At 38.1% G+C, this 12,541-nt stretch overlaps 1 protein-coding gene across 5 annotated transcripts in view; it reads left to right on the forward strand.

Moving 5' to 3' along the window:
- Window positions 1-466: 466 nt before the first annotated feature.
- Window positions 467-12,541, forward strand: part of STPG1 (sperm tail PG-rich repeat containing 1) — a 42,825-nt gene continuing 30,750 nt past the window's right edge. For 3 of the 5 annotated variants that reach the window (XR_012079400.1, XR_012079401.1, XM_072975105.1), the window contains exons 1-3: window positions 467-612; window positions 2,947-3,065; window positions 5,708-5,848. Coding sequence is in view for 2 of the 5 variants with exons in the window: in XM_072975105.1 (XP_072831206.1) it covers window positions 5,776-5,848 (73 nt within the window). In the remaining 3 variants the exon portion in view is untranslated. The remainder of the gene's footprint in view (window positions 613-2,946; window positions 3,066-5,707; window positions 5,849-12,541) is intronic. The other 2 variants (XM_072975107.1, XM_072975106.1) reach the window with 2 other exon arrangements.

The following is a 12,541-nucleotide window of genomic DNA, read 5'->3' on the forward strand; positions in this document are numbered from 1 at the left end:
TCATCCTAAGTTTAAAGGGGAGCCCTTAGAGGATTCTAAGCAGGGGAGTGACAAGATCACTGTGATTACTCTGACGTGTATAAAGAGGGGCTCAAGGAACACTGTATGGCTGCCCTTATCAGACTTTTTTTTCTTTGGCGGTTAAAAACAGGGCTTGGATGAATGTTAGTTCTTTTAGGTTTATTCCTTGAAGTAGGATTTCTGAGTGAGCAAAATTCTAAGGCTTTTGGCCTATCACAAGGTTTTTGAGGGGTTGCCTAGACAAACCCCTATTAAGTTTCCGCACCGGTCCTGACGTGGGTAAACCGAACCCTAAAATTCTGGCAGCTTCCGTGCGGTTATTGAAATGCTTCTGATCATTGGCCAGTAACTTTTCACGCGAAAGAAACAGAGGACACCATTGGCTAGGATTCATCAGGAGGTGGGCAGAAAGGGGACTCCAGAATGTTAGGCCTGTGGTTGCCATAGCGATAAGGAGGCTAGCTGGCCAGATTCAACCCAGGGGACCCGACGAGGTAGGAAGCAGGCCCGGTTTGGGGACGGATCCCGGAGTTGTGAGGAGGAGGACCTGGCGCAGCGCATGGGACGCCCAATGAGACCCCGGCTTGCCAGGTGGGTGCAGAATTTCGGTGCCATGAGTTTGGTGATGCCCCGAGGGCCAGAAGAGCCGCCGTTGGAGGTGCTCCTCCTGGAGGTGTGCCCTCAGAGTACCCACCTGAAAAATGGTGATAATAACCGGGGCGTTCCTTACCCACAGAGCTCTGGTGAGGGGCGTGTTCATCTGACTCTCCTGCCCCAGGCGGTGCGAGTGCACAAACGTTTGAGAGCTCTGGTGCCGGGCAGTGGATGGCTAGTAGAGAGCTAAATTCTAATCCCAGGTCCACTCGGTCTCCTTGAGTGTCCCTCTGCAAACGTCTTCCCTGCCTGGAGCCTCAGTTTATCCATCTGTAAAAGAAAAGGGTGTGATTGGAATCTGGAAGTCACTAGTTGGCTGCTAAAGTATCTTGCAGCCCTCTGACAGGTCTTCTCAGCTTAAGAAGAATACCAAGTGAATTATTTACCTGAGAATGCTTTGAAAACTGCAAAATACTTCCAAGATGCACCATATAACTGAATCCAGGCCTTATAACTGAATCAATCAAGATCTCATAAAGTCAAAACTACTCATGCAGATCCCATGAAATTTCACATAAAGGTAACAGTATACATGGTGAGGAAAAATTGGTATATTCTGTACAGTAATACACATGTATGAATGTGTGAAATATGTGATAATACTATAAGATAAATAATAAAGGGTTTTAGAGGTGGTAGAATTAAAACATGCCTATAGTTATAATCATGTGAGTTAAATCTTAATAGAATGTAGCTCCTGATGGGAAGAGTTGTATTATGAGTACATCTATACACATTATTGATAAGATAGGTCTACTCCTAGTACTCATCCATTCATTCAATCCACAAATATTTATTGGGCAACTCCTATGGGCCAGGAAACTGACTGGACATTCAGTGATGAACATTTTATTGGGGAACATCATAAGCAAATTAATATGTATAAAATATGATGTTGGGTAGTGAAAAGTGCTTTGAGAAAAATAAGGCAGGGTCAGGAGCTAGTGGCAGATGGGTGGTGCTTCTGAAGAGAGAGTGGTCAAGAAAGTTGTCCCAAAGATGGTTTGAGGAGAGACCCAGATGAATTTGGTGACAGGGCCAGAGAATGCTGCCCAGTGTAGTGAGGGGAGGAATCCCGTATTTCAAGTGTATTGTGGAAGCTGAAGAGGTCCCTTGTGAAGAAGAGGATGAGTCTTTAGATTGTGGGATATGACAGCTACCTTCATATACTTCACAAAGTCATAGTGGCTTTCAAACTTTTCAAACGTGACGCGTGGTAAGAAATGCATTTTTTATTGTGACCCAGCACACACACACACACACACACACACACACACACACACACACACACACACACACACATATGCACATAACACAAAAACTTCACAAAAGACTACCAGCTATGACCTGCATTTCGAAACTCACTAATGTGGAAGAGAAGACATTCTGAGCAGATTTAAAGGGTTGAAATTAGGAAAGGTAAAAAAAAAAAAAAGAGAGAGAGAGAGATCAGCTTTGATATAGGCAGGAATTTTCTAACAATTAGAACTATGCAAAAATGAACTGCCTCAGGAATTTTCAAACTGCATTCTAGGGAACCCCAGAATTCTGTGAAAATTCAAGACAGCCTCAAATATTTGCTTTACATTTGAAAAGTCTATGCAATATCCTAACTTTTAAGACACCAACCACACACACTCAGGGGTGGTAAATGTCAAATTTTAACATGTTAACATTTAGCGTATGCTGCCTTAGAGGTTACTGTAGTGGTTAAGAGCAAGCAGAAGGCAGACTTCCTGGGTTCAAAGCCTGATTCCACCTCTTCTAGTGTGACCTTGAGTAAGTCACTTAACCCTTCTGAATCTCAGTTTTCTCATCTGCAAAATGAAAATCCATTTTACCTCACTGGATTATGGTAAGGATTGCGTGAAGTAGTCTACACAAGGCTTTAGGAGTGTAAGGGCTCAAGAAATGATAGCTATAATTTTAAGCTGTTAATATTATTATCCCAGCATATATATTATTACCTAATATTGATAAAAACCTACTGTAGGCCAGGCAACATTAACTACTTGTGGATCATCGTATTTAATCCTCACAAGTATCTTGGGAGGAAGGTACAGTTATCAATCTCAGTTTATGGAGGAGGAAATGGGTTCAAAAGGTCAAGTGACTCATCCACAATCAGAACTATTAAGTGGCAGAACCCAGGACTATTAACCTTGAACACAAGACTGGATACTACTGAGCACTGCACGGCCCTCACCTGGGAATTGCTTAAACATATGCTGTTGATTAGGAAGGTGATGTATTTTCATTGCTCTTTCTTAGATTCCAGACCCATGATATCCTGCCATGAACAGTTACACAAGCACATGCAACAGTGAGGCACATCTGGGCAGTGCTCCATTCACACCTGGGCTGCACTTTCTCTCATTCTGGCTTCACAGGTATGCAGTAACAAGGCTGGAAAGCATTATTAACAGTGTTGTCCTTAGGTGGTAGAAATATGGATTGTTTTTACAAAATCTTTTTGATTTTTTATATTTTTCAAAAATGTGACAATATGTACATATTACCATTATAATAGGAAGCTTACATTTTTTTCTAATCATCCATAATTCTAGCACACTAATGCATTTAAAAAATAACAGCTTTGTTGCAGCTAGGGAAATTGATCATTCTTACAACAACACAGCACTGAAAGGTGATAAGTGATCAATAGCTGCTTTTATAGACCTTAAAGGACGTTAGTAAACTAGACTAGTGATTGTGCTTTGATCATTATTGACCAGTTTCTGTTGTTTTTAATTTCTTTGAGTGTATTGCCAATAATTATATTAAATATTAAATTTTTAGTATGGCTTGTGAACCAAAAATGATTGAGAATTGATGCTGTGAGGGTAATAGAATAAAGTGAAGGATACATACTGAAGGAGCAAAGGTTGGTGAAGCTTAACATCATTTATTCAATCCTTCATTCATTACTGTTTATAAATGGTATAAGTTCCTTATGAAAAAAAGGTGAGCAAAGTAAAACTCAAGTTTGTTCACGAAAGATTAACTTATGAAAATTAAATCAATGCTTCTGCTGTTAACAACTAAAAAATATGCAAATATATGAAACAACTGTTTCCAGACATTGAACAACAGGGAGCCCAGTACTGTAATCTTTGAAAGAGGAAAAACACAAGGTGAGCCCCACAATTACTCCAGTTTAGTGCTAAGGGAAGTTTTTGGGTCACAGTTCAGGGAGAGGGAAACCCACACGAAGTCCAGCTTTCTGAGATGGGGAGATAGAAATCAGAGTTCAGGGAGCCCAAAGAGGCTGTAACTTACAGGGTAGAACATCAGAGAGGAGGGACCTACACAGAAAAATTTCAGAAATAGGAAAAGAGTTCTCCTCACGTCTTTGGCTGAGTAGTGATCTGCCCATGCATGAGACGAAACTAAGACTGGGGAAGGAACTGCCAGAAAGCGGGAGGCTGAACCATTTCTGGGACAGACTTACACAGAACTGAGAATATTTGCCTGCCCATAAATCAGAGTAGAGAGACACTGTATTAGATGGGGGTTGATTTGGTAGAGTCCACGGAAACATCACTTCTTAGTGGTGGAGATAGATTATCCCCAGAATAAAAGCTGTTCTGATTCTACCATAACAAAGCTTAAAAAGCTGGAAAGCTGAAATGGGTCTGTAAGTTGCTGAAAATTGTGCCAGGAAAAAAAAAAAAAGCAACACTCTGCAGAAATACTTCAAAATCCAGTTCCCAACTGTGTAAAACTCACAATGTTCAGTGTCCAATATAAAATTACTGGACCTGAAAAGATACAGGAAAATATAACATATGTGCAAGAGAAAAATCAATAAGAAAAATTCAATCAGTAAGAACAGTCCCAGAAATAACAGAGATCATAGAATTTGTAGAAAAGGACCTTAAAGCAGATATTATGAATCTTACAAATATGCTCAGATATGTAAAGGAAAATATGAACAAGATGGAGATAGAAATAGAAAATATGATTTTAAAAGAACCCCAATGTAACTTCTAGAGATGAGAAGTGCATATTTGAAATAAAAAATCAATAGATGGGATTAACAGCAGATTAGACACTACAGAAGATCAGTGAGCTTGAAGATAATATACAGTATCCAAATGAAGCACAGAGAGAAAAACAGCAAGAAAAGAATTGATAAATTCTACCTGATCAAAATTAAAACTTTTGCTTTTCAAAAGACACTGTTAAGAAAATGAAAAGGCAAGCCTCAGACTGGGAGCATATATTTCCAAAACACCTACGATAAAGGGCTTGTATCCAGAATATTAAGAACTTTTACAACTCAAAAATAAGATAACCCAATTGTTTAAAAAAAATGGTCTACCAAAGGAGGTAGACAAAAGGCAAACAAGCACATGAAAATATACAAATTAAAATGACAATGAGACACCACCATACAACCACTGGAATGTCTAAAATTGGTAAGACTCACCAAACGTGTTGGTGAGGACGTGTAGCAACTGGAACAAATTATTGATACATGCTACCGCATGGAAGAATCTCAAAAGCATTGTGCTAAGTGAAAAAGACACAAAACGGTACATACTGTATGATTACGCGTGTGACATTCTAGAAAAGGCGGCTATTGTAACAGAAAGCAAAGCAGTGGTTACCAGATGCCAGGGTTGGGAGGGCATTGACAGCAAGGGGACACAGGGAACGTTTTCTGGGGGGATGGATATATTTATATCTTAATTGTGGTGTTATCTAACACAATTGTAAACATTTGCCAAAACTTAGAATTAGATACTTTGAACTGATGAACTATGTTTTATGTCAGTTATCTCAATAAAGATAAATTTAAAAAACTCGAGCCTTAAGGAGCTCTGTAAACAACATCAACGTGAACACTTACAGAGTTCCCACTGAGGGTAGTGCAATATGTTTGGGATTTGGGGTCATAGAACTTGGTAAAAATCAGCCTCTACCCACAAGATTTCTTGGTTTATCCTGCAGATACAGCAGAACTCAATCAACATAATTAACAGGCATGTGAAATGATCTCTATAAATGCTGTATTTTGCTATTTCAGGTGCTTAGAAGAACATGTAGTCAAGTTTTTCATCAAGCAAATGGAATATATCATAGAACTTTGCTAAGATGGACAACTCCACACAAAAAGACCAACATCCTGGCAAAAAATATTCCCGAAAGGCTAACAAAGTACACAAAGGTTTAGTGAATTTTATAACAGAGGTCTTTGGTGGGGAGGAGAGAGCTCCTGATATATGTCCCTTTTGGTACAGAAGAGCAAAATTTAGGGGACTACAGTAAATCCTGGGTTATGCCCACAAGACCAGCCTTAAGGATATCAAATACATTGCTTTGGTCGTTGCCCCACTCCCTCTCGGGTGATGATTAGGAAGAAACTATGGGAAGCAAGGATGAGGAGAGGGAAAAGGAGAAAGCGATCTTTCTTTCTTTATTTCCTAAAACTGAACCCAAGCCCCCATTCTGCTGGGTTGTTGGGACGTATAACTCCAGCCATTTTGGGCACAAATCCTATGCCCTCCTTGTTTCAAGGTTTTGATCTTTCTCAGTAGAAAGAGGTGTTGTGATGATGGGGGGCTGGGTGAGGGAGGAGAGAGGTACCCAGATCATAGGTCACCCACCCAGACAGGTGAGAGAGCGCCACTGTCTCAGCCCATGTACTCCCTTTGGTTTTATTAGTGTGCGCTAATCCCGGACTACCCCCGGGGCTTAGGAATCATTGCTGAGGCTGGAAACTTCAGCGCAAAGCCTCACTCAGTCCACTGCTTTTTCTCTTGGGGGTATAACTGCCTCTCTGGTGGGCTTCTAGCGTCCCTGCTGCTCTCAGACCAACAGCCGGACCTCTATTTCTTCCTCCCGTTTTTGATTTAGTGCTCTCTCTTTTTCTTTAATACTTTTAACTAGGAGCTTTATATATATATATATATATTCAGAAACAAAGCATAATTGTACAGCTTAATGACTGGTCACAAAGAAACCACCACCTATGGAATCACTTCTCAGACCCAGAGATGGACTACCAGCAGCATCCCGGAAGCCCTTGTCTTGTCCCTTCCCAGGCATTATCCCCCTTCTCTGTAAATGTAAACACTACAGCTCTCCTGACCGCTAATCTCATTCCTTACCCTAGTCTGTTTCTGAACTTTGTATTAATTGGAATCATACAGTATGAACTCTTTTCTCTCAGGCTTTTTTTCTCATGTTTTAGAGATTTAACTTCATATTTCATGTATCAGTCATTAGTTTGTTTTCATCGCTATGAATTTTTTCTTTGAATATACCACAATTTTTTTTTAGCCATCATGCTACTGAAGGATATTTGGATTATTTCTAGTTTTGAACTACTATGACTAAAAGCTTTTATAGCTATACTTGTTCATTTCTTTCGGGACATATATGTTTATATTCTTTGGGTCTATACCTAGGAGTAGAATTGCTGGGTCATAGGGTATGTTTAGGATCAGCTTAGCTGATATGCTGAACTGTCTTCCAAAGTGGTTATGCAAGTTTTATGTCCTCAAGCAGTATATAAGAATTCCAGTTTCTCCACATCCTCACCAACATTTTAGTGGTTTTAATCTGCACTGTCCTTTGAATAAGATTGAGCACCATTTCATATATAGGCTGACTTTTAGGATATTCTCTTTGAAGAAGTGACTGTTCAAGTTTTTCGCCCATTTTTTTCTATTGAGTTTTTCTTTTCTTAGGGGTTCTTGATAACATTCTAAAAATGTGTCTATTTGTTGGCTGTCAGTAAAGTAAATTTCTTCCTTCAGTCTGATTTTCCTTTCCACTCTCTTAATGGTGTGCTAATAAATAGAAGCTCTTAATTTTAACATAGTCCATTTAATCAATATTTTGCTTTATAGTTAGTGTGTAAGTCTGTCTGTCCAATTTAAGAAATCTTTGCCTATCCCCAAATAATTTCTTCTAGTAACTGTATTATTTAACCTTTCACATTGAGACCTACAACTCACTTGGAATTGTTTGTGTGTATGGTGTAAAATAGATGTCCACATCCTCGTTTTCAGTATGTATATCCAGTTGACCCAGAACCACTTATTGAAAGAGCATTCTTTTTCTGCTGCTCTGCAGTGCTGTCACTGCTGTAAATCAAGTGTCTGTGTATATGCAGGTCCTTATTCTTTTCAAATACCACCCTGTCTTAATTACTGTAACTTTATAACAAATTTTTAATCTAATAGTGTAAGTCCTTCAACTATGTACTATGTTTATCTTGGCCCTATTTCACTTCTATATAAATTTTAGAATCAGCACATTAATGTTATAAAAAAAATCCCTTGTGTCATTTTGATTTGGATTGCATTGATTCTAGGAATCAGTTTAGGGGCTGATTTACATTTTTACAATATTGAGTTCTCCAACCATGTGTATCCTTTCTTTTATTTAAGTCTTCTTAAATTTTGCTCAATAATTTTTTTTTTAGTTTGCTACATAGAGCCCTTGCATATTTTCTTTGTATCTATTCTAGATATTTGATTTTTATGCTATTATAAGTGGTACAATTTAAATTTCATATTCTGATTGTTTGCTGCTGGTATAGAAACAAAATTAATTGATTTTTCTATATTGACCTTGCTAAATTCAGTCATAACCTCTAGTAGGTTGTCTATAGGCTGTTTTGAAATTTTTCCATATACAGTCTTGGCATCTATGAATAATGACAGCTTTATTTCCTTCCTTTCTGATCTATACATTTTTATTTATTTTTCTTGACCTTTGTGCTGGTTAGAGGCCTTCAGTACAGTGTTGAATAGAAGTATGATAACAGTCAACCTAGTTTCATTCTCTATCTCAAGAGAAAGCTTTTGGTATTATGTTTGTTGTAGACTTTGTCATAGATACGTTTTATCAGATTAAGGAAATTGGCTTCTATTCCTAGTTTGCTAGCATTTTTTTGATAATAAAAGAATATTGAATTTTACAGACTGCTTTCTCCACTTACTAAACAGACACTTCACCCCCCCCCAAAAAAAGATAAACAGCAAATGGCATATGAAGAAATGCTCAACATCATTAGTCATTAGGGATATGCAGATTAAAGCCACAATGTGATACCACTACACATCTAATGAGACGGCTGAAATTAAAAAGACTGCCCATTGTTGATGAGGATGTGAAGTAACAGTAACTTTCATACACTAATGGCAGAGACATACAAATATACAACAACTTTGGAAAAGAATTTGGCAGTTTCTTAAAAAGTTAAACATAAGATCTAGCCATTCCACTGCTAGGTATTTACCCAAGAGAAAGGAAAACTTTGGTCCATTCAAAGACTTGTTGTTGAACATTGGTAATAGCTTTCTTTGAAATACTTCCAATCTAGCAACAATTCAAATTTCTGTCAAAATGGATAAAAAATTATCACATTTCTCTACCGTGGAATACTACTCAGCCATAAAAGGTAATTAAGGATTGATACTTCAACATGGATGAATCTCAAAATAATTGTGCTCAGTGAAAGAAGCCAGAGAAAAAGAGAGTGCATGTTATATGAGTCCATTCTGCATCTCTTGAGATGATCATTCAATCTTTCTTTTTCAGTTTGTCAATATGGTGAATTACGTTGATTTGCAAATGTTGACCTATCTTTGGATTACTGGGATAAACCTCACTTGATCATGGTATCTTATCTTTTTTACATATTGTCAGGTTTAATTTGCTAACACTTTAATGAAAACTTCTGCCTGTACATTTATGAAGGTTAATGATCTGTAGTGATTCCCCTCACCTCCTGTAACAACTCTGTCTGGTTTTAGAATCAGGGTAATGCTGGCCTCATAGAATCATTTGGGAAATGTCTTTTTCTCTTCAGTTTTCTAGAATACGTTGTATAGAGCTGATAGGTGGATTGTTCTGTAAATGTCAGGTCAAGTTGGATAATAGTATTGCTCAAATCTTGTATATCTTTATTGATCTTCTAGCTACTTCTTTATTATTGAGGGAGGGACTTTGAAATCTCTGATAGTAATTGTGGAATGTTCTATTTCTTCATGTGGTTCTATCAGTTTGTATTTCCTTTATTTTGAATTTCTTTTATTGAGCATATCAGCATTTAGAATTGTTATATCCTCTTGAGGAACTGACACCTTAGCCGTTATGAAGTTACCCCCTTCATTGCAGGTAATATTTTTTGCTCTGAAATCTGCTTTGTCTGCTGTTAACATCTAGCTTTCTTTTGACAGCAGAGCCTATCCTTTCCAATACTTTTACTTTCAACCTATTCCTGGGCTTATATTTAAAGTGTATTTCTTGTAGGCAGCATATAGTTAGGTGTTTCTTATCCAATCTGACCATCTCTTTTAATTGGGATATTTAGACCATTTAAATTTAGTATGACTATTAGAATGTGAGTTTAAGCCTGCCACCTATAGATTTGCTTTCTATTTGTCCCATATGTTCTTTATTTACTTTTACTGGCTTCTTTTGTACTGAGTATTTATTGTTGTTGTTTCATTTTCTCTCCTTTGTTGGCTTCTCAGGAATATTGCAGTGTTTTGCTAGTGGTTACTTTAGAGCAAAGGTTGATAAGCTTTGGCCCTTGAGCTTGGTCTGACCCCTGCTGTCTCTTTCTTTTCTTTCTCTCTCTCTTTCTTTCTTTCTTGGTGAGGGGAGGTAATTAGGTTTATTTATTTATTCTTGGAGGAGGTACTGGGATTGAACCCAGGACCTCATGCATGCTAAGCATGCGCTCTACCACTTGAGCTATACCCTCCCCTCTGCTGCCTGTTTCTGTAAATGAAATGTTACTGGGACACGGTTGTCTCTGGCCATCTGTCGTCTGTGCTGCTTTCTCTCTGTAACGGCAGAGCTGAGCAGCTGCGACAGTGACTGTATGGCCTGTGGTACCTTAGCTGTTTACTGTCTGGCCCTTTATAGAACAAGCCTGTTGATCTGCGCTAGAGTGTGTAATACATACCTTCAGCTTTATCACATCCTACCATTAAGTGATATTATTACACTTCACATAGAGCAGAAGAACCTTACCACAGTTTATTTTTATTTTTCCCTTCCTTGCCTTTCTGCTATTGTTGTCAAACATTTTACCTCCACATATAAGTCCTACAATACAGTTATTATTCTGCTTTAAATTGTCAATTACTTTTAAAACAATTTACACTTTATACTTATATCTAAATGTATCAATTTATATTCACATTATTTACATTTCCGGAGCTCTTCGTTCCTTCATGTAGACCCAGATTTCCAACTAGGATCATTTTTCTTCTGCCTGAAGGACTCCCTTTAAACATTTCTTGTAGTTCCAGCTTGCTGGTGATTAATTCTCTCAGCTTTTAATATCTTCAAAAGTCTTTATTTTGCTTTCAAATGTGAGAGATATTTTTACCGGGTACAGGATTCTGGGCTGACAATTCTTTTCCTTCCAGTACCTTACAGATGCTGTTTCTAACAATCATCTGCTATCATCCTTATGTTTGTTTCTTTGTATGTAATGTGTCTTTTTTCTCTGCCTGATTTTAATATTTTTCTCTTTATCGCAGTGATTATGTGCCTTGGTTTGGTTTTATTTCTGTTTCATGTGCTTGAGGCTCACTGACTTTCTGGGATCTGTGGGTTTATGGTTTTTATCAAATTTGGAAAATTTCAGCCATTTTTTTCTTGAAATCTCTTTTCTATTTCCTCTCTCCCACATCTGATCACACGTGGATTAGGCTCCTTAAAGTTTTCACAAAGCTCACTGATACTCTGACCTTTTTAGTCCTTTTTCTCTCTGTGTTTTACTTTGGATAATTTCTATTTCAGTGTCTTCAAGTTCACTAGTCTTTTTCTCTTGTGCTATTTAGTCTGCTGTTGATCTCATCTAGTGTATTTTTAATCTCAGACACTTTAGTTTTCACCTGTAGAGTGAAAGATTGATTTGGATCTTTTTTATATCTTCCATGTCCCTATTAGTATGTTCTATCTTTTCTCCAGCTTCTTGAACATATCAAATATGATCATTATTATAATAATGTAATGATCTTATATTCTATCGTCTGTATCATTTCTGAGTTGGTGTTGATCAGTTGTCTGTTTTCTCCTCATTATGAATTGTATTTTCTTCCTTCTTCACACGTCCATTAGTTTTTTATTGAATGTGAGATATTTTTACCTGTTGGGTGCTGTATATTTCAGTAGTCCTATAAATTCTTGTGCTTTATTCTGGGATGCAGCTAAATTACTTGGAAACAGTCTGATCTTTTCAAGTCTTGCTTCTAAGCTTTGTGAGCTGGACCCAGAGCAGCGTTTAGTCCAAGGGTAATTTTACCCTGTTTCTGAGGCAAAACCCCTCTGTGTATTCTCCTTGTATTCCATGAATTACGGTTTTCCACTCTGACCCTTTTCCTGTTCCCAGTGTTCAGGCATCGTTTACTCTCATTCTTTCAGGGCATTCTTTCTCCAGGCTTGGGTAGTTTTCTCACATTCATGTGCTGATCAGTACCCAGGAAACTGGTTGAAGGGAACCCAGTGCAGGTCTCCAGAACTCCTTCTCTGCGCAGCCCTCTCTTCTCCGGTTCTCTGCACCGTCTGGCCTTTCTGGACTCCCAGGTTTATCTCTTCAACTCAAGAAGACCCCCAGGCCCCACCTGGGTTCCTCCTTTCCATGCTGTGCCTGCAGACTTTCTCAAGGCAGTAATCTGGGTGCAATCTTCTTGCTTCCTCATTTGTTTCCCATCTCCAAGGACCCCTATCCTTTGTTGCCTGGTGTCTAATGTCTTGAAAACCATTGTTTCATGTATTTTGTCCATTTTTAACTTTTTTTTTCCAGCTAGGTTCCATTTTATTTGGAAATGGAAGTTCAGTTACATGGAGTGTTTTTTAAAATCCTGTTTTTCTGTTCTCATCAAGA

Source organism: Vicugna pacos, chromosome 13, assembly GCF_048564905.1.
Source record: "Vicugna pacos chromosome 13, VicPac4, whole genome shotgun sequence".
NCBI classification, from domain to species: Eukaryota; Metazoa; Chordata; class Mammalia; order Artiodactyla; family Camelidae; genus Vicugna; species Vicugna pacos.